At 39.6% G+C, this 22,271-nt stretch overlaps 1 protein-coding gene across 1 annotated transcript in view; it reads left to right on the top strand.

Annotated features, from left to right (window-relative positions):
• Nucleotides 1–22,271, top strand: part of LOC132823918 (AFG3-like protein 2) — a 54,360-nt gene that overhangs the window by 20,296 nt on the left and 11,793 nt on the right. Inside the window, exons 9-15 of the mRNA XM_060838035.1 lie at nt 239–376; nt 4,759–4,912; nt 9,077–9,184; nt 10,855–10,980; nt 11,609–11,719; nt 15,961–16,076; nt 17,412–17,612. Coding sequence (XP_060694018.1) covers nt 239–376; nt 4,759–4,912; nt 9,077–9,184; nt 10,855–10,980; nt 11,609–11,719; nt 15,961–16,076; nt 17,412–17,612 — 954 coding nt within the window. The remainder of the gene's footprint in view (nt 1–238; nt 377–4,758; nt 4,913–9,076; nt 9,185–10,854; nt 10,981–11,608; nt 11,720–15,960; nt 16,077–17,411; nt 17,613–22,271) is intronic.

Below are 22,271 nucleotides of genomic sequence, written 5' to 3'. Positions count from 1 at the left end.
TATGTTTTTACTTGCAGGTTATTGAAACAGTGCTGTGTACAAATATAAATTAAACCATTTCAAACTATAAGCAAGTTAGAAAATAGATGGTATCCATGTCCAATTTATATTGCAACATCTGCAAAGGAAGATAAAGCATTACATCTCTTATTTTTATGCAGCAGAGTTTGAAACAATGTTGTATTGTCGATTCTCAATGTGCCTAATATTTGTAGTAATGATCCCTCAATGCTTACAGGGTGCTATTCTGTCTGGACCACCAGGAACTGGAAAAACCCTGTTGGCTAAAGCAACAGCTGGGGAAGCTAATGTTCCTTTTATAACTGTGAATGGATCTGAATTCCTGGAGATGTTTGTTGGTGTTGGACCAGCCAGGGTAAGAAAGGAAATTGCTATATGCCACCGAATTGAGTGTTATTTTTAAGCATTATCATCTTCCACTTTGGTAATCAACTCTGGACCAGCAATGGTAGTGGACCTCATAATGGGGCATTTGATTTAACTGTTAAAAATATTGAACAATTCTTACTTTGCAATTTGAATAATTTACTTGATGCAATTTTTTGTAGAACTGTGTTTTTTTAAAATTCCTAATTCTGCACTTTTGTTCATTCCCAAAACAATCAAGTAAGATATAATTTTTTTAAAGATGTAAAATGACTGTCATTGTCTTGTCACAGTTCTGAAGTCTTTATATTTGACACTAGCAAAAAAAGAAAAGGTTGCGAATACACTATCATTTTACAGATATTCTAAAGGAAGTGAATTTTATCTGCGGCACCCATTTTCTCATAGTGTGTTTCTGTCTGACTTGATTTTCTTGTTCAAGTGATTCTTTTTCAGCTCAACAATCATTTTGTTTTGCATATGTTCTATACAGTATCCTTCCTCAAATATGAGATGAGCAACCTCTGTTTACTAAGACTTTTAATTGCATTGTAATGTCAGTAGGAGAAGAATTTCTGATGTAGCTTAGTTCATTATTCACATGTGACCCTAGGGAAAAGCTGACCAAAAAAATCATGCTGGGATGCCTTTGCTTGATCTGCACCTGAACTATGCTGGATTCTACATTGATTCATTGTGTTTTCGTCGTCTTGGGCCTGAAAAAAAACACAAGCTGAATCAGATTATTTAAATAGAATGGTCCGTAGCAGAGCGGCCCTGGCAGAGCTCAAACTGTGCAGGTTATTGCAAAGCAAGTGCATGATCGGACTCTTGACAATCCATTCCATAACATGATAAGCAAGAGTAGTCTGATGGCGTGGTAATTGACCAGGTTGGATTTGCCCTTTTATTTTGTGTACATATAATACTGGGCAACTTTCACATTGTCAGGTAGATGTCAGTGTAATAGTATATTGTAACAGCTTGACTAGGGATGTGGCAAGTTTTGGAGCACAGGTCTTGGTACTATTGCTAGAACATTGTCAGGGCCCATAGCCTTTGCAGTATTCATTGCCTTCAGTCATTTCTTGATATCATGTGGAGTAAATGGAATTTTCTGTATTGCTGGAGACTTTGTAGAAGAGTCTACTCATAGTGGTCAGTGCAGGTTGGAATTGAACTACACCATGCTGTCTTGACTGTTTGTTTAGAAGTTCCTGACAGATAGCCATCAAGCAGCATTTACAGCCGACGTTTGTTCTCTACAGCAGACTTAGAATGCAAAGTTAGTTCTTGTAATTAGCTGGTTCCTTGGCATCGCATTCTTCTGCCCCTTCTCCTGATTGTTGTAAAGAAACACTCTGTTCAGATCTCTGTTATGAATGTGAGATGTCCATTTCAAACTGGAATTAGCTGGGTTGTGGTTGAATGCCTTGATATTTTCTGGTGGTGAGATGGCCACATCAACGGCAGGACAAGTCCTTCAGACTCAACAGTTACTAGTTCTGTTGTAACCCCACCTATGACCTTTGCCTCTATCGGATGGGGTGGGGGTGCAGTTATTTGTGGATTGACAGTGGCCTGTCCTTGTCTGCTTCCTGTTTTGGTGCATGTGTGTCTCACACGAACAAAGATACTGTGTTAGTGTGTGCAAATGAGGTGTATGTCCATCAGGGTAGAAGAGTATGGATGACTTATGAAAGGTAACGCTGGTGTAAGGAAGTAATTGTGAGGCCAGTAGTTAATGCAGGAAATGAAGTGCATAGCAGTGATTTTAAAGGATTGATTGAAATGGTTCTTTGGGAGCAGGTTTTCTGTGTATAATCTTTAAGGAGAACGTGATCAAAGTAAGAACTGGAATCTTGTTTTAGAAGCCCTTATCTGCACAATGAGTTTCTTTCTTTGAACTCAAGACCTGGCTGTGATAATGATGCTTGCATTAACCCACTATTTTGTTCCCATTCTGAAGAATAGTGCATTGATGACTGCATTGGAACCACTTCGTGCTCCCGCGAGGAGGTTGAGCAATTCATCAACTTCACCAACACATTCCACCCTGACCTTAAATTTACCTGGACCATCTCTGACACCTCCCTCCCCTTCCTGGACCTCTCCATCTCCATTAATGACGACCGACTCCCACAGCTACCTGGATTACACCTCTTCCCACCCTATTTCTTGCAAAAATGCCATCCAGATTAGATTAGATTAGATTACTTACAGTGTGGAAACAGGCCCTTCGGCTCAACAAGTCCACACCGACCCGCCGAAGCGCAACCCACCCAGACCTATACCCCTACATTTACCTCTACCCCTAACACTACGGGAAATTTTATCATGGCCAATTCACCTAACCAGTATTCCCAATTGCTCCGCCTCCACCGTATCTGCTCCCAGGAGGGCTAGTTTCACCATAGAACACACCAGATGGCCTCCTTCTTTAGAGACCGCAAATTCCCTTCCCACGTGGTTAAAGATGCCCCCCAATGCATCTCGTCCACATCATGCACCTCCGCCCTCAGACCCCACCCCTCCAACCGTAACAAGGACAGAACTCCCCTGGTACTCACCTTCCACCCTACAAACCTTCGCATAAACCAAATCATCCGCCGACATTTCAGCCACCTCCAAGAAGACCCCACCACCAGCGGTATATTTCCCTCCCCACCCCTTTCTGCCTTCTGCAAAGACCGTTCCTTCCGTGACTACCTGGTCAGATCCACGCCCCCCCTACAACCCATCCTCCCATCCTGGCTTTCCCCTGCCACCGCAGGAACTGTAAAACCTGTGCCCACACCTCCTCCCTCATCTCTCTCCAAGGTCCTAAAGGAGCCTTCCACATCGATCAAAGTTTTACCTGCACATCCACTACTATCATTTATTGTATCTGTTGCTCCCGATGCGGTCTCCTCTACATTGGGGAGACTGGGCGCCTCCTAGCAGAACGCTTTAGGGAACATCTCCGAGACACCCGCACCAATCAACCACACCGCCCCGTAGCCCAACACTTGAACACCCCCTCCCACTCTGCCGAGGACATGGAGATCCTGGGCCTCCTTCACCGCCGCTCCCTCACCACCAGACGCCTGGAGGAAGAATGCCTCATCTTCCGCCTCGGAACACTTCAACCCCAGGGCATCAATGTGGACTTCAACAGCTTCCTCATTTCCCCTTCCCCCCCCCACCTCACCTGAGTTCCAAACTTCCAGCTCAGCACTGTCCACATGACTTGTCCGACCTGCCTAGCTCCTTTTCCACCTCTCCACTCCACCCTCTCCTCCCTGACCTATCACCATCATCCCCTTCCCCACTCACCTATTGTACTCTAATCTACTTTCTCCCCACCCCTACCCTCCTCTAGCTTATCTCTCCATGCTTCAGGCTCACTGCCTTTATTCCTGATGAAGGGCTTTTGCCTGAAACGTCGATTTCGCTGCTCGTTGGATGCTGCCTGAACTGCTGTGCTCTTCCAGCACCACTAATCCAGAATCTGGTTTCCAGCATCTGCAGTCATTGTTTTTACCATATTAGACATTGTATTTACCAGCACAGGTGCTGTTAAACCTGAGTTTTTCCAAGACCTTTTATTTTATTTCAGATCCCTGGCATCTACAGTTCTTTTGTTTTTATTTCTGCTAATAATCTCCCATCTGACCGCCAGAGGAGTGCTAAACTTTTAGGTGTTTATTCCTGCATTATCCTGGCCTTGCTTGGAATTTAGTCAAAATGCAATTCCTGTTTAATAAGTGCGGTCTGCTTTCAGTGCTGCTGGGGACTCCTAACTTTTTGTCTTCTACTCCATCCCACACAATAGGAGAGCTGCTAATAAACAGTGAGACACTAGCAGCTTACCAATTTTAGTTACATGAGGTATGAATGCAGTATGGTCCCTGCCTTGTGTGTATGGAATTAACCATGTGAAGCAATAAGGCTGCAAATTTCCCAGCTAAATACTACCAGTTTTGTAACCATAAAGTTTTAGCTATGCACCTTTCATGTGAAGTATTCTTAAATTCATATCACCTAACAAAGCTATAATATTACATCCTGGTAACTCAACATGTAAGACTGTAGACTGTCTTAAGCTGAAACACTTTACATTGTTTTGAATATCAGTGAGTACTCAATTTGTAACGGTTTTCTCCCACCTGTCTCATACACAACCTCTTGCTTTCAGGTTTTGCAGTTTAAGGCCACCTACATTTTGATTCCTGTCTTCATTTCTAGTGTATATTATGCTGTTATCTGAGTAGCTCTGAGATAGGCTTTGTTGGATATTAAAGAGTTAATGTTTCTATTTTAAACAGAGCATATTACGAAAACAAGAATTGGAACTCCTGCTAATAGTTGAGTGGTTATTTCCTGTTTCAGGTGAGGGACATGTTTGCCATGGCACGGAAAAATGCTCCATGCATTCTTTTCATTGATGAGATTGATGCTGTTGGAAGGAAGCGGGGTAGGGGAAACTTTGGTGGACAGAGTGAGCAGGAGAACACCCTAAATCAGCTACTGGTCGAGATGGATGGTATGTGATGAGGATAAGTGTTGACATGACTGCTACTTGGATAGCACAAAAATTCGTTTGACTTTAACTAAGAATTTAATACCAAGCATGCATATTCTGCCTATAAAAGGATTTTATGTAAAATGCACTGACTTCCTATAATACTTTTCTGTACAGTTAAATACACTCTTCTCTCCTACCCCTGGCACCACAGTCCTTAGATAAATGAAGGACATGAAGCTAGTTTTTATTGATAAACTTACTTTGTACTGAACTTGCCCAAAATGTTCACAAGTGCAATCACCAATTGCAGTATCAAACAAGTAAAGTACTGAATTAATTTGTGGGATGAAGGGAAAGTCCAAACCTCCTATGACTAAAACCCAAGACTCCAGTGCTACAAGCTACCTAATTTCAACCTAGATTATGAGAGTAAAATTTCTGGGACTGCACAAACTGACCATTAAAGCTTCTATAAATATGTGAAGAGAAAAAGATTGGTAAAGACAAATATAGGACACTTACAGTTGGAGGTTGGGGAATTATAATGGAGAACAAAGAAATAGCAAAATATTTGAATGCATACTTTTGGTCCTATCTTCACAAAAGAGGGCACAAATGCCACCCAGAAATGTTAAGAAACAATGGGCCAAGGGCAATTGCACAATTGAACAAAAAAATAGTGATGGGGAGAATAATGGGGTTAAAGTCTGACAAATCCCCAGGTCCTAATAATCTACAACCCAGAGTACTAAAGGAAGTGGCCCTGGAATTATTAGATACATTGGTGGTCATCTTCCAGAATTCTATAGGTTCTAGAGCAGTTTCTACAAATTGCAAGGTGGTAGATCCAACCCCCCTGTATAAAATAAGAGGGAAAAAGAACACAAAGATTTACAGACTAGTTAGCCTGTTATGGAGTCTCTTATGAAATATGTGAAAAACAGAGCATTTGGAAAGCATTAATGTGATTGGACAAAACCAGTATAGGTTATGTAAGGCAAATCACACTTAACAAATCTAGTAAATTTTTTTGAGTATGCAGCTAAGGAAATAGTTAAGAGAGGACCAATGGATGTGTATTTGGATTTTCAGAAGATTTTTAATAAGGCCCCTCTGAAGAGGTTGGTGAGCAAAATTAAAGCATGCGATGCGGGTAATATATTGACATGAATTGAGAATCAGTTGGCAAACTGGACAGATTGTGGGAGTAAATAGGCCTTTCTTTCCAAAGAGCAGGCAGTGACTCATTATGTACAGCAAGGATTGGTGCCTGGACCCCAGGTATTCATGACATATAAATTACAAGGATGAGGGAATCAGTTGCAACATTTCCAACATTTGCTGATTATATCAAACTAGACAGAATTGTGAGGAGGAGGCTTCAAAGTGACTCAACAGGTTGAGTGGGCAAGCAATACATAGTGGTTAAATGGGAAATTACACACTTCAGTATGAAAAACAGACAGTATTGTTTAAATAATGGTGCATTAGGATATACATAGGTATCTTGTTGTCTTTGTACACAAGTCAATGAAAATAGGCAGCAAGCAATTAATTAAAAGAGGATTTGTATTCTGAATATTGCGTACAGTTTTGGTGATCTTCCAAAGAAAGGATGGAGGGAGTGCAGCAGATACCACGCGGTGCTGGGAACAATGTATGAGGAAAGATTGATTTGACTGAGCGATTACTTACTAGAGTTTAGAAGGATGAGAGGAAATCTGAGTGCATTGTTTAAAATTCTAACAGAGCCAGTCAGGATAAATGCAGGGAGGATGTTTTCCCTGATTGGAGAGTCTAGAACCAGAGGTCACAATCTCAGGATACAGGGTAGGGCCTTTAGCATTGAAATGGGGACACCAGTTTTTCACTCAGGGTGGTCAGCCTGTCAAATTCTCTATCACTGATCACTGTGGAGGCCACGTTGCTGAATACGTTACAAAATACAAAGAGAAATAAAAACCAAACAAAAATAAAGAAAATTACAGTACAGGAACAGGCCCTTCTGCCCTCCAATCCTGCACTGATCCAGATCCTTCCCCTAAACCTGTTGCCAATTTTCTAAAGAAGTTGCCTGTTTTCTGAAGAAAGATACAGAGTAAATTTTTAGATTTTAAAGACATCAAAGGATTGGTGGAGAAAGTGGAAAGATGGGATTGAGATAGATGATTAGCTATGATCGTGTTGAAAGACAGAGCTAAATGGCCTATTCCTGCACCTTGTTTCCTTGATTCCAACCTACTACATAATGCTTATTATCTCATCTCATAACCTTTAAAAATGTATGGTCAATTAGGTACATAGCGAACATAATAAATCAAAACAGGTTATAGTTTTCAGCATTGAATGTATCTTCAAATTAGCTATAAAAAAATCGAAAATGCTGTCTTTGGGCCAAGGGTAGAACTTCAGTTTCAAATGATTGTGGATCCCAATTTAAAAATTGAAGCATATAATGTGGGCTGATACTTCAATCCCAGTATTGAAGCAGTGCTGAATTATCAGAGCTGCTCACTTTCAGGTGAGATATTATAGTCAGGCCTTACCTATTTAGGTGAATGCAAAAGAACCCACAGTACTATTTGGAAAAGAGCTGGTGGCTTCATTCCAGTGCCATGATCAACATTTAACTATCAACCAATATTTGAAAATAGTAAATGTAATCTGGTCATTTCATTCTTATTGTTGTGAAAACCAGTCCAAATTGACTTCTGCATTTCCTATGCTACAACAGTGACAACACTTCAAAAGTATTTTATTGGCTACAAACCACTTTAAGGTGTCCTGAGGTTGTGAAAAGAGCTATATTAATGAATTTTCTTCAGTTTTAATATATTTTTACCTATTTGTTATAAATTTGATACCATCTGATGTGGATTTCCCATCACATTTTTTGTAACGCCCTCCCCCCTTTTTAATTTGCAGCAAGCCGTGCAGAAGGAAAATGGCAATGTGATTTGATTTTTTTTTAAAGAGTTGCTTTTAAATCCCGTAATTAAAAGAAACACCACTAATACAGTGCACTGCATAATCTCTTTGTTGCTTAACAAACAGAATATCCTTGAATTCACTCTTCACTGTGCTATGAAATCCCATGAATGTATTTGTATTATGTGTGACCTTACAATTGCTGTTGCATTTCTATTTGTAAATTTTGGAGAGTGTTTAATACTGTTAAAAGCCAATAATTTTTAATCTTCATGATCATTTTCATTAACAGAATGTCAGTAACCTTGCATAGCTACAAATCATTAGCCATGGCAATCGAATTTAATAAGATCAGTCAGACTGAAGTAAACCTATCCATGTAAAAATAAATAAAATTAATTCATAAATTCAGGATATTCACACATGCACTGTCTTTACAATACATTAGCCACATGTCATTAGTTTAGAATTAGGATTGACGAGTTGCATTAATAGCTAGTAAATTCAACTAAGTAATGGACATGTGATTCCAATATAGTACATGCATGTATGTTTTAATTATTATGCGCATTTGTTTCTAAATTCTGGAAAATAGAAACAGACTGCTAGTGTGTTTCATCAATTTTTGTACTTGTATTTCTTTGACACCTATTGGTCATTGTGAGGATAGTGTCTAACATTGACATCAAGGTAGCATCTGCAAAACAATCTGAAAGAAGAGTTATCATTGTGGCCATCTACCTATCAAATTACTTCTGTAGACCAGCAATACAGAGCAAATCCAAGCAATAGTGAATATCAGAGCAACAGGCAAGAAAAGTTCAATCACATCCTGGATAGAGGGCAGGATGGTGTGGACCCACCTTGAAAATAAATAGAACTATCACAAGAAAACGTGATTGTAGATGGTTTCTGTGAATAGTTCATTTATAGAGTTGGCTGCAGCAGTGGAGACTCTGATGAAAGGCATTTGAAAATGGGCAAAAGTTGGCTTTCATAATGAATGGGCAAATTCATTTTACCTTTGTGGAGAATTAAAATAAGCCACTTTGCCTCTTGTATACAAAGTTGACAACTGAGAATAATTTTGAGGAAACGTTTTGAGCCTGTGCACTCTAGATTTAACAGTAAATTTCCAAACAAATTGCATGGTTATGTTACTTATTTTCTCTATCGATATTAACACCATGTTTTATATTTACACTTACTTGATCATGCTTTTACCTAACATCTTAATTTTTATTCTTGTTTTAGGATTCAACACAAGCACCAATGTTGTTGTTCTGGCAGGAACAAATCGACCTGATATCCTTGATCCAGCATTGATGAGACCAGGTCGATTTGATAGACAAATTTATATTGGTAGGTTGACAGCTAATGATTTAGGCAGCTGACAAAGTACATTACTTACTATGCCAGCTCTTAGCATATGGATAAGATCAAATTATTGGTGGTAGGCTTTCTTGCTACAGAAGCTGAGTAGCTGAGCTGATTTGAAATTCCTAATTTGGCATGATTTAAACAGCATTTGAACCATCATGGTACTGTTAAGAAAGCACTGCTCCTTTGCTGCAAACCACTTACTGTTTGTATGTATACTTTAAACAGGTGCAGTTTCAATATATAATGTAGTGTTTCTGTATCCAGATTTCAATGTAATTAGCCAAATTTGTGCAAAAGAATTGTAAAACTGCATTACATCCAAAAGCAATGCATTTGTACTTTCTGTGATCTTCTACTCTGGTTCAAGATTCAATTTGCTGGAATCTGGCCCTTCCCAAAAAAATGGCGATTTTCAGGTTAAAATTGCAAGCATTTTCTGTTTCCAGTAGGCTCTTCAGATTTTATCTTATTAAAAATCTTTTCATGTTGAAACAGTCTTGTTTTATTAAGAAATTGGCTAGTGCACACCAAATAGGCTATTAAATGTTGTGGAGTTTTCTCAGTCATTGTTGTTCATAGGGGAATTCAAATTAAAAATGCTTACTTTTGGATTAACTCGTTTTTATTTATATTAACAAAACTGTACAAATTTACCATTTAAATATAGCAATGAGTATCTTGGAGAAAAAAAAAACCATCATAGAAGGTTTTGTTTATGATTATTTGAGCAATTTCCCAATTCTGTTCAAAACATAATCATTACCCCACAATGTTCAGTATTGTTCATCTAATTTTTTAAAAAACAAATTGCTTCCATGTGCAACACAATTGATTTTATATTTGCAGTTTGAGTTTTTAAACTAATGGGGTAGGTCAGTGTTGCCAGTTATTAGCCTATGGTACAAGAAAGGAATTAGGAAACCCAAAATATGAACTAAGTGTCTATAACAAAGTATTATACGGCATCAAGAGATCTTCCATAAATTAAGACTGATGTTGGTTTTTATGTCCCAGGACTATTAAAAAGAAGTGTTTTATTTTAAATTGCTCAGTGTTGCCTTGTTTGGAATAAACCAGATGTCAGTAGATAGTTTACGAACATCTTAAGTTCTGAAATAATGATAAATTCCAAAGAAGAGTGATGCTGGATTCAAAACCTTAATTCTGTTTGTTTCTTCTCAGGCATGCTGAGTTATTCAAGCACTTCAGTATTATTTCAGTTTCCAACTTCCACAGTATTTTGCTTTTAATCTTGGTTCTGTTTTTCCACATCAAGAATATAATTTTCCCTTGGTGTTTTCAAATAGATGTAGTTGTCGAACGTTGCATAGCTGTTTCACAGCAGCTATAATGTAAAAGAAATGATGATGTGATTATTTCAGTATTACTGCAGATGAAGTGGATAGCATTCATGCCATAAATAGTTTCATTTAAATTTGTATCACAGTTAGGATCCTTGCCATAGCCTCTTTTAAATTAAACAATTGAAGTTATTATAACTAAAATGCATATTTTTGTCCATTCCAAAAATAACAATGTTTTACCGGACCTAATCAGTGTTTTGAATATATTAGAATATAATTAATCACTGGGAACTCAGCCAGTTTTGTAATTTGTCTAAAGTTTGCTGGATTTGTTTTGACTTGCAGGTCCACCTGATATCAAAGGACGAGCATCAATTTTCAAAGTTCATCTTAGCCCGTTGAAGATGAACTCTAGTATCAGTAAGGAAACATTGGCACGTAAACTAGCTGCACTTACTCCTGGGTTCACTGGTGAGTCTTCAAAAAGGAGAGAGTACTTAATTATACTGTCAGTCTTCTGTGGTTTAGAACTTGTTACCAAATTTATAACCAAGCCTTATGTATTTATTCCCCAGATATTCATGAGATGAAAGAAAAGGTTGAATGAGTATTGCAGTTCAGACCAGTGCAACAGTTTGAAAGCGAACTTTGTCACAGTAAAGATATTGACTCATACCATTATATAGACAGACTTAGTGATTTGTGGGTTTGCATGTTGTAACGTAATTCAGGTTGTTGGGTTTAAATCCATGTCAGAATGATACAATGCAAATCTCCCATGTGGATAGCTATCGGATACATGTGTAGTTGACAGTTATGTAGTTCTGTGGGTTGATTGGTTTCCTTCTGGGTTGTATTGACTCCGTAACACGGATATGAAGCTGTGTTTTGCAAGGAGAGATCTCACATTAAGATTGGACCTTTGCAGAACTAGTTTTAGTGTGCATTTCATTCTTGGTCGACCTATGGTTAGGGAGTTTAATACTGAAGATTGGTAGAAAAAGGCAATTTTACTCCCTAATGTTGAAACCCACAGCATGCACAAAAATCGAGACTTTATAACTCATATTCAACACATACAACATACTTTTTTTTCCAGGTGCTGATATTGCCAATGTCTGTAATGAAGCTGCTCTGATTGCTGCTCGTCATTTAAGTGAATCAATCCATGTGAAGCACTTTGAACAGGCAATAGAACGTGTGATTGGAGGTGAGATTGACTTGGAATGTGCCTGCTGTACATTTAGCCCACAGTCCAAAGATGTGCTGGTTAGGTGGATTGGCCATGCTAAATTGCCCATTGTATCCAGGGATATGCAGGCTAGATGGATTAGCCATGGGAAATGCAAGGTTACAGGGATCGAGTAAGAGGATGGATCTGAGTGTCATGCTGTTCAGAGAGTCGGTGTGGACTTGATGGGTCGAATGGCATGCTTCCATGCTGTAGGGACACTATGATGATTTTCCTACCTTTTTATCTTTGACATCAAATGGTAAATGCATCATTGAGATGGTCACTGGTGATGGCTGCTTCACTAGTTACAGGTTTAAGTGAGCTATGTTCTTTGAAAGGCTACTAAGAGCCACCACTGCTGGTGAAAACGTTCTGTTTATTCCATATTTGTGTAACTTTTGGTAAAACTACAAATAGATCTTTTAAATTCTTGATTCTCTGCTGCTCTCAACTCTTTTGGTGCTTGTGAGAAATCAGCCAAACTTAAATCTTTGCAAAAGTAGTCATCTTTTTTTTAAACCCATAGGAAAATATGAGGGTAAGAACAAAGTGTGCTTTTAGGAAAATTTGAAAACTAACCACAATAATTAGGAAAGCCAGTCTTGCATTTCTTTGTGTCTGTTTCACTCGTACAGTGATTGCTGAACAGAAAGTATTTCCTCCAAATAAGCTTGGTTAGGTTTGGTAGATTGGCATCAAAATGTACAGTACGGAAATTGTCCACCCAGTCTCTGCAAGTATTTATTCTTCAGACAAGTGTATTCTCATTAATTCAATTTCCCTTTGTTCAGCCTTTAAATATATCTATTGTAGAATGATCACTTAAATTGATCTTTTTTGACATATGCAGAACATTCAATCATGTCAGCAATTAACATTATAATATGATGGACAAAATGATTTAGTATCTTCTATCAAAGCCAAAGTTTGTTCGTTCTTAATGTTGCAGCTTGGGGATATCAGATGGTGAGAGTTTACAGTTGTTATGTTGAGTGTTAAATGCACCTGAACAGATTGCTATCTTTAATACATGTAACATTTGCCTTCCTTAAAGAATTGCAGAATAGCATGTTTCTTTCTTTTGAATCTAATTATGGTTTTAAGTTATTGTTTTCAGAGGTTCTGTTTACCTTCTATCTGCATGATGCAAGTGTTTCCTTTATATTGTAGGTTCAGTGTCCTCAGTGAACAACCTTAATTCAGCTGCAAAATCAGAAATAGAGAGCAATGATTATAATTAGCAATGCGAGAGTTTGTAATACAATGCAATATTATATTCCAGCAATGTCGACAAGTACTATCTATCTGTCCCAAACCTCTGAATATGACAAAATGAAACTGGCAAAGGCCATGTTCTTCACTATAAGCGATGCCATGGAATGGTGGTTTGCAAGCAAACCTGTTGTAATCTTACAAATTCCTATGATTGTTGTGGTTCTGTTCGCCGAGCTGGGAATTTGTATTGCAGATGTTTCGTCCCCTGTCTAGGTGACATCCTCAGTGTTTGGGAGCCTCCTGTGAAGCACTTCTGTGATGTTTCCTCCGGCATTTATAGTGGTTTGTCTCTACTGCTTCCAGTTGTCAGTTCCAGCTGTCCGCTGCAGTGGCCGGTATATTGGGTCCAGGTCGATGTGTTAGTTGATAGAATCTGTGGATAAGTGCCATGTCTCTACGAATTCCCTGGCTGTTCTCTGTTTGGTTTGTCCTATAATAGTAGTGTTGTCCCAGTCGAACTCATGTTGCTTGTCATCTCCGTGTGTGGCTACTAAGGATAGCTGGTCGTGTCGTTTCGTGGCTAGTTGGTGAACACCAACGACACGACCAGCTATCCTTTGTAGCCACACACGGAGATGACAAGCAACATGAGTTCGACTGGGACAACACTACTATTATAGGACAAGCCAAACAGAGAACAGCCAGGGAATTCATAGAATCTGTGGATAAGTGCCATGCCTCTATCAACAAACACATCAACTTGGACCCAATATACTGGCCACTGCAGTGGACAGCTGGAACTGATAACTGGAAGCAGCAGAGACAAACCACTATAAATGCCGAAGGAAACATCACAGAAGCGCTTCACAGGAGGCTCCCAAGCACTGAGGATGTCACCTAGACAGGGGACGAAACGTCTGCAACACAAATTCCTAGCTCGTCGAACAGGACCACAACAATGAGCACCCGAGCTACAAATCTTCTCACAAACTTTGAATTCCTATGATTGCTTCCATTTTATTGTGCTTAATGTAACTTTAATTTTGCCTCTCTTCTGAGGCTTAATGAGGAGTTTAGTCCTGGTAATCTTTATATTGTCTCACTGTTTCATGTACTTAAATAGCAGGCACGGTGTTTGCAATAATATCTCCCAATTATGTCGTAATGTGGAGGTGCCAGTTTAGGACTAGGGTGGACAAAGTCAGAATCACACAACACCAGAAATGATAAGCTTTTGGAGCACCTCTTCAGGTGAAGTGTAAAAGAGAGCATGTTTCTATCCAAGTTCAAAGGTAGCAGCAGATTAAATCTGAGAAGCCAGTGTGTGCAGAAGTACAGCCCTGAACCTCAGTCGATAACAGTAGCTGGAGGATGTCGGTAATAGTAGGTTAAAATTACTTACCTTAAAAATGATGCAGTTAGATGCAAAGTCATGTGACAGTAATCAGTGCATATTCTAATCCAGTGTGCAGGGTAATCCCAATGACGGGATGTTGCAGTCAAGTGCAGGCAGATTTCCATCTGTGGAAAAGCGTACTGCTCAAACCCAAATCAAGTTAGGTCATATGATAGGCAATGTGCTGTGCAAAGACAGCTTTAAATATTTGAATGGAATTTGTATACTGCATTAAAATTATTGAGGAACGGGATTTTAAGCAGTAAAAGAGATGATATTGGCAGGGTGGAGGATAGGTGCTGATGGGTACTTAGTGTTAGAATTAAATAACATAGTCAGTTTATGACGTATATTGTCCCTTTGTAGTTAGAAAAGTTTTCTGAATTGTGATTTTTATCCTTTTATACTTCTGTATATATGATGAATGTATCATTCTAATTGAACAATTTCAATCTGTATGTCAACAACTTGTATTTGTATAATTTAATCACCTATTCTGTTTTACTCTAACTGTCTCTTAAAACCAAGGCCATTCACTGATCACGTCATTGTATACCATAGCAGTCAGAGTGACATAGAGTCATAGAGCTTACAGCATGGAAACATACCCTTTGGTGCAATGCGTCCATATATCCTAAATTAATCTAGTCCCATTTGCCAGCATTAGACCTTATAGCCCTCTAAACCCTTCCTGTTCATATATCCATAAAGCTGGTATGTTGAAATAAATCTGTCTTTTCTTGAATGTCAGAGATTTGAAACTTTAATAGCTTAAAATTTTATCATTCTGTGATTAATTAAATATCCAGTTCATTCATCATTACACAGTATTTGAAAATTGCAGTAGAGCAGTAGGGGAGAGGGTACACTAAGCATCTAAACTGTGACGGTACTATGACTTTAAGAGGTATATTTGACCTTTTTTTTTAAAAAGCAAAGAAAGTTTAAGACAGAGATGCTGAGCATTCTGCTCAAAGCCAATAGAGTAAGCAGCTTCTGAGGCCTTGGGTGTTTTTTAAAACTTGGAAGAATAGAAGCAGCTAGGGTGGGGTCAAGCACCCACAGAACCAGGATTTTCAGTTTTAGCTTTCAGCATTTGCTGGGTTCTTAAAGCTCTGTGTACAGCTAAAAACTGGGGTTTATTCCCCTCTGTGTACAGCTAAAAACTGGGGTTCTCTTCCTGCTGCTAGAATTGCATATAAGACAGTCTATTTTACTGAGTTTGCCAAGGGTGTATTTATCAGAAGTTACTACATTGGAACGGTTAATTTTTAGTAGTTAATATACCTAGTATTTAGTTAAGCATTTCGTTAGAGTTACAGTTAAGCTAATTCTTTTATTTTTATTTTGTGTTTTAAATGTAGTATGAAAATAAAGTGTGTTTTGCTTAAAGTCGATAGTTTGACCAATTGAATATCATCTAGAATGCAATGCCTTACACTTACCTTTAACTTAAGAAAACATTAGAGTGTGGACTGTCGTCTTAATATATTTTGAGGGGGTTTGGTCTGGTCCATAACAAAACTAAAATTTCCCTGAACAATCTATCCATTTAAAACTGCAGCTTTCTTTTGTTGATCACTTTTTGTTCTTTGTTCCATTTTAGGATTAGAGAAAAAAACACAGGTCTTGCAACCTGATGAGAAGAAGGTTGTTGCTTACCATGAGGCAGGACATGCTGTCGTTGGATGGTTCTTGGAACATGCAGACCCTCTACTTAAAGTAAAAAAAATCACTGTTTCTGTTTTGAAGAAAAGTATGAATGAATATTTTGACATCAAGTAGGATATAAGAACTCAGTATCACAGGACAGTCGAGTGATAATTTGTGCGAATGAATGGAAGTTTTCTGGTTTTACACTTTGATTCTTCGAATCTAAAAGTTGTTACTCCCAATTCGGTTGCTTAATGAACATATTAAACGAGAAGCAAAAAACAGAGAACTGCAAATCTGAACCAAAAACAGAAAGTGCTGAAGAAACTCAGCAGGTCTGGCAGCATCTCTGAAGAAAGGTTTTGAAGAAGGGTCTCTGGACCTGAAATTGACTGTTTTCTCTCCACAGATGCTACCAGACCAGCTGAGTTTCTTCAGCAGTTTGTGTTTTTTAACTAAATGGGAAAGCTCGGTTCTTTCAAAGAAGGTGAAAGAATTTGTGGAGCAAGATATTATAAAAACAAGTGATGATTTGAGTGGGAATTCAATGGTACTGTTTTTGCTATATGTTTATTAAATATGAGCACATGAATTAAGAGCAGGAGTGGGCTATTCAGCCCCTCAAGCCTGCTGTGCTGTTCATTAAGATTATAGCTAACCTGACAAACTTCAGTCCACATTCTTGCCTACCCCTGAAAAGCTTTTACCCTTTTGGTGAACAAGAATCTGTTTATCTCTGCCTTTAAGCTACTCAGGGACACTGCTTCTATCACCCTTTAAAGAAGAGAGTTCTGAAAGAAAATGTTCCACCTAATCTCTGTTTAAGTAGGCTACCTCTCATTTGTAACCAGTGACCTATTTAGTAGAAGCTAAATCGCTATCTTGTATCACAACAACCCAAAAAGATGACAAAAGGGTAGTTGTATGATTTTTCATTTGTAGGAAGAGATTTACCATTATCTTAATGGCAAAATAAAAATGTATGGACTCATAAGATTATCAAGGAATAACATCCATTGCAATGTATATTAAAAACCATTAAACAGTTTAATTTCTGAATTATATGATCTTCTCATTCTATCAAATTCAGATTGTGATTGCACCAACCTTATTTCTAATTACCAAGTTAGAAAAATAGAGAACAATTTATTTCATTTATTTTTGATGGGTTTTTTTTTTATTACCAATAAAATTTTCAAATATATACAGCTCAAGTTTTAATTGTGAAGCTAAAGATATGGAAACCTTCTAAATGAAAAGCATTTGGAAGTAGATCATTCCTGCATGTATTGAAAGTTTGTGATCACTCTGCATGACATAATTGTAGGTCAGATTTAAAGAAGTATTATTTTATCTTGAAAATTTTCAATCCTTTAAGATCTAATGCTTAATTTATTTCTGCAGGTTTCTATTATACCTCGTGGGAAAGGTCTTGGCTATGCACAATACTTGCCTAAAGAGCAGTACCTTTACACAAAAGAACAGCTTTTTGATCGCATGTGCATGATGCTTGGTGGCCGAGTGGCTGAGCAGATATTTTTTGAACGCATCACAACAGGTGCTCAGGACGATCTGAAAAAAATCACACAGAGTGCTTATGCCCAGGTAAACCTCCTTTCATACCTCATTATCATCTCAATTGTTTTGATTCCCTGTTTGACCTGTGATTCATTTTGGGGCTCGACAAATAGAGTTTCTTCGGTTTCAAATAAGCCACTTGGAAAAGGAGGGTGCCCTCCTTGTATTTTTATTCCTGGGAGAAGCAAAGTTGTGCGTTGTTCATTTACATTACATTCTTTCATCCTAGTGGAATGGGGCCAATTGCAAAATTTTTTGGAGACCTATTATCACTAATAATGCTTTAATATGTGTTTGTTATTTTTGTAACATTATTTTCATCACTGAACTTAGCCATGGTTATAGATGTTAGATGTTACAGTTAAAGAGTATTTTTAATGCAGTGGCAAATGCTATCCAACTTGCCTTCCTTGGTGATGGAATTAGTGTTTTTATTCTTCCATAGGATGCGGCTGTCACTGGCAACTATCTTGTCAAACTCCTCCGATTTGCTCATTCTAGACTCACCTCTGGTGACAAATTCACTGAGCTCATAGCTTTCTTCAGCTCCAAGAAAGTGATCATGCAGCAACCTGCTTTGGCTTTCCCTTTACACCTAAGTTAGTCCTTCCTGTCTTCCATTCTCTGTAATTCTTTGAACGTTTGCCTTTTTCCTCATTTCTCCTCTTTGTCTTGCATTCTCTTTCACTACTCTACACACGCATGCCCCTTTCACACTGATATCCTAATTGCCCAATATCCTTTCTTGTATTGCTACTATTGCTAATTATTGTAAGAGGTCCTCTTTCTTTAGATACAGTCTCATACTTTTAAAAATAAGGTTCAGCAATTCAGAGATCTTGGTCCTCACTAACACCTCTCCCATTTCATAGAAACAAATAAAATAGTAGCAGGAGTAGGCCATTTGACCCATTGAGCTTCTCCACGATTCAACATGATAATGGCTGGTCCTTCCTCTCAATGTCATGTTCCTGCTCTCTCCCCATAACCATTGACACTTTATAACCTCTGGAAATCTAACTCCACTTGTCACCACCTTCCACCACAAAACTTATTGATTCAGTCCTAGTCTCTTCTTTTCAGTCTGCTAATTAATTCTTAGTCCATGCTAATATATTGCCAACAGTCCCGTGTGCATTGATTTTGCTCATTAAGTTCTTGGGTGGGACTTTATTAAAAGCTTTACTATTTAAAAAAAATCTAAATCACCACATCCACCAGGCATCCCTCATTTATTCTGCTAGTTACATCCAGCAGTAAGTTTCTCAAACAGATTTTCACTGTTGTGAATCCATTCTCACTTTGCATAATTCCATTCATATTTTCTAAGTGTCCTGTTATCGCAACCTTTATGATAGACTTGAACATATTCCCTATCATTGATGTCAGGATTAATTGATCTGTAATAGACAATAGGTGCAGGAGTAGGCCATTCTGCCCTTCAAGCCTGTACCACCATTCATTATGATCATGGCTGATCATCCTCAATCAGTATCCTGTTCCTGCCTTATCCCCATAACCCTTGATTCCACTATCCTTGAGAGCTCTATCCAACTCTGCCTTCTGGGGCAGAGCGTTCCACACAGCCACCACTCTCTGGGTGAAGAAGTTTCTCCTCATCTCTGTCCTAAATGGCCTACCCCTTATTTTTGAGCTGTGTCCTCTGGTTCGGGACTCACCCATCAGCAGAAACATGTTGCCTCCAGAGTGTCCAATCCTTTAATAATTTTATACGTCTCAATCAGATCCCCTAAACTCAAGGGTATACAAAGCCCAATCGCTCCAATCCTTCAACATAAATAAGTCCCGCCATTCCAGGAATTGACCTCGTGAGCCTACGCTGCACTCCCTCAATAGCTAGAATGTCTTTCCTCAAATTTGGAGACCAGAACTGCACACAGTACTCCAGGTGTGGTCTCACCAGGGCCCTGTACAGCTGCAGAAGAACCCCTTTACTCCTAAACTCAATCCCTCCTGTTATGAAGGCCAGCATGCTATTTTTTCTTCACTGCTTGCTGTACCTGCATGCTTACCTTCATTGGCTGGTGTACAAGAACACCCAGATCTCTTTGTACTGCCCCTTTGCCTAACTTGACTCCATTTAGGTAGTAATCTCCTTCCTGTTCTTGCCACCAAAGTGGATAACCATACATTTATCCACATTAAACAGCATCTGCCATGCATCTGTCCACTCACCTAACCTGTCCAGGTCACCCTGTAATCTCCTAACATCCTCCTCACATTTCACCCTACCACCCAGCTTTGTATCATCAGCAAATTTGCTAATGTTACTATTAATACCATCTTCTATATCATTAATATACATTGTAAAAAGCTGCAGTCGCAGCACTGATCCCTGCGGTACCCCACTGGTCACCGCCTGCCATTCCGAAAGGGAGTCGTTTATCACTGCTCTTTGTTTCCTGTCAGGCAACTAATTTTCAATCCAAGTCAGTACTTTGCCCCCAGTACCATGCGCCCTAATTTTGCTCACTAACCTCCTATGTGGGACTTTATCAAAGGCTTGTCTATCTTCAGAGTTACATCCTCAAAAAATTCCAGAAGATTAGTCAAGCATGATTTCCCCTTCATAAATCCATGCTGACTCTGATCTATCCAGTTACTGCTATCCAGATGTATTGTAATTTCATCCTTTATAATTGACTCCAGCATTGTTCCCACCACTGAGGTCAGACTAACCGGCCTATAATTTCCTACTTTCTCTCTCGCTCCTTTCTTAAAAAGTGGTAAAAAATGGTAAACCCTTGCTTCCTACACCAGTTCCCCAACCACACGTTCAAGTCCATTATCTCCCTGTTTCTGGCCTCACCAGCCCGAGGAACTGGAAGCAAACCGGAGATAACCACCCTGGACGTCCTGCTTTTCAGCCGCCTTCCTAGTTCTCTGAAGTCCCGCTGTAGTATGTTCCTCCTCTTCTTCCTGACGTCATTCGTGCCAACATGTATCACCACCTCTGGCTCTTCACCTTTGCCCTTGAGGATTTCCTGCACTCTGTCAGCGATGTCCTTAACCCTGGCACAAGGAAGGCAACACACCATCCTTAAATCCTGCCTGTTGCCACAGAAACCCCGTTCAGTTCCTCTCACTATGGAGTCCCCTATCACCACGGCTCTGTGCGATGTCTGCCTCCACGCCACCTTTTGATTGACAGACCTGGCCGCCTCGCAGACTGGCAGTGTCATCTGCCTGTACTGTGTTTCCAAAAGATTCAACTTGTCCCTGACAGGTACTTCCCCCGGGGTCTCTTGCACCTGTCTCCTCTCTGCCTTCCTCATCGTCTTCTCTCTATTGCTCTCTTCTGGTATGGTCGATGTAATCACCTCGCTGAAGGTCCTGTCCAGAAAGATCTCGTTCTCTCGGATGAGCCTAAGGTCCTCGACTTCTTTCTTCAGTGCTGTGATATGCTCTGTCAGTAGCTGAGCGTGCACCTACTTTCCACAGATATACGAGCCAGATACACCAGAGTCGTTGACCTCCCGCATAATGCACGTAGCACACTGAACCAGCTGGGCAGTCATGTCTTCACCCTCTTCAACTGTGCCGTAGTCACTTCAATCAACCTCCTTGTCGAAGACTCCTGAGCTAAAGACTCTTTCTTCTCTCAACGGGAACTTCCCTGGACTCTCTTTTTGGGGCAAGTCTGTGGACTTTAAAGTTAGGTTAGAGGAGGCCCTACTTTGTAGGACCGGGGGTCTAGAACACACCCACTCAATAACATATCCACTTTTTCCTCTTTTTTTAAATATTGAAGTTACATTTGCCACCCTCCAATCTCCCAAGACTATTCCAGATCTGCAAAACTTTAGAAGATGATAGCCAATGCATCCTCAATTTCCATGGCTACCTCTTGTCATCTCCTGGGATATGACTGATCAGACACAAAGATATTATCAGCTTTCATTGAATCATAGAGTCATACAGCAAAGAAACAGACCCTTTAGTCTAGCCAGTTGATACCGAACGTAATCTCAACTAAACTATTCTCACCTGCCTGGTCCTTGCCCTCATCCCTCCTAACCTTTCCCATTCATGTATCTATCAAAATTTCTTTTAAACATTGTAATTGTACCCACATCCACACTTTCTCAGAAAGTTCATTTCACATGCAAACCGCTTCTGTGTAAAAATATTTGCCCCCTTGTAGTTTTTTAAATCTCTCTCCTCTCACCTCAAAAATATGCCCGCGGGAGATTCAATATGGCAGCAGTCTGAACAGTCTGCTGTGTTGGGCTCTGTGCCATACCCCAAGCAAGGTGGGCTCCTACCCACCCGCGCCAAAACCCCATGAAAAAAATCGAGGGAGCACCGGAACCAATTACTGCCATGCTGACAAAGCATGAGCAGGATACCCGGGCATTGGATCAGTGTGTAGAAGTGGTGGAACAGGAGGTCATGCCCTCTGAGGCCACGAAGGAGAGATCTGAGGGGCGGATCCAAACCTTGGGAGGCCAGGTTCAGGCCCTGCAGGAACAAGTGGATGACTTCGAAAATCTATGTCGGAAAAAAAAATCTCGGGATCTTGGGCTTACTGGGGCGTGAAGATTTTCTTGAGAGGTGGCTTCCGGAGTTGCTGGGGCCGGAGATTGAGTCGAGCCAGGTGAATGTGGAGTGAGCCCACTGCATTGCGATGAGCAGGTCAGGGCTGCCCCAGCGCCCCACCTGGTC

The sequence above is a fragment of the Hemiscyllium ocellatum genome, chromosome 17, assembly GCF_020745735.1.
Source record: "Hemiscyllium ocellatum isolate sHemOce1 chromosome 17, sHemOce1.pat.X.cur, whole genome shotgun sequence".
Lineage (NCBI taxonomy): Eukaryota > Metazoa > Chordata > Chondrichthyes > Orectolobiformes > Hemiscylliidae > Hemiscyllium > Hemiscyllium ocellatum.
Note: the sequence above shows the minus strand (reverse complement) of the source record. Positions and strands in the feature narration are given on the sequence as shown.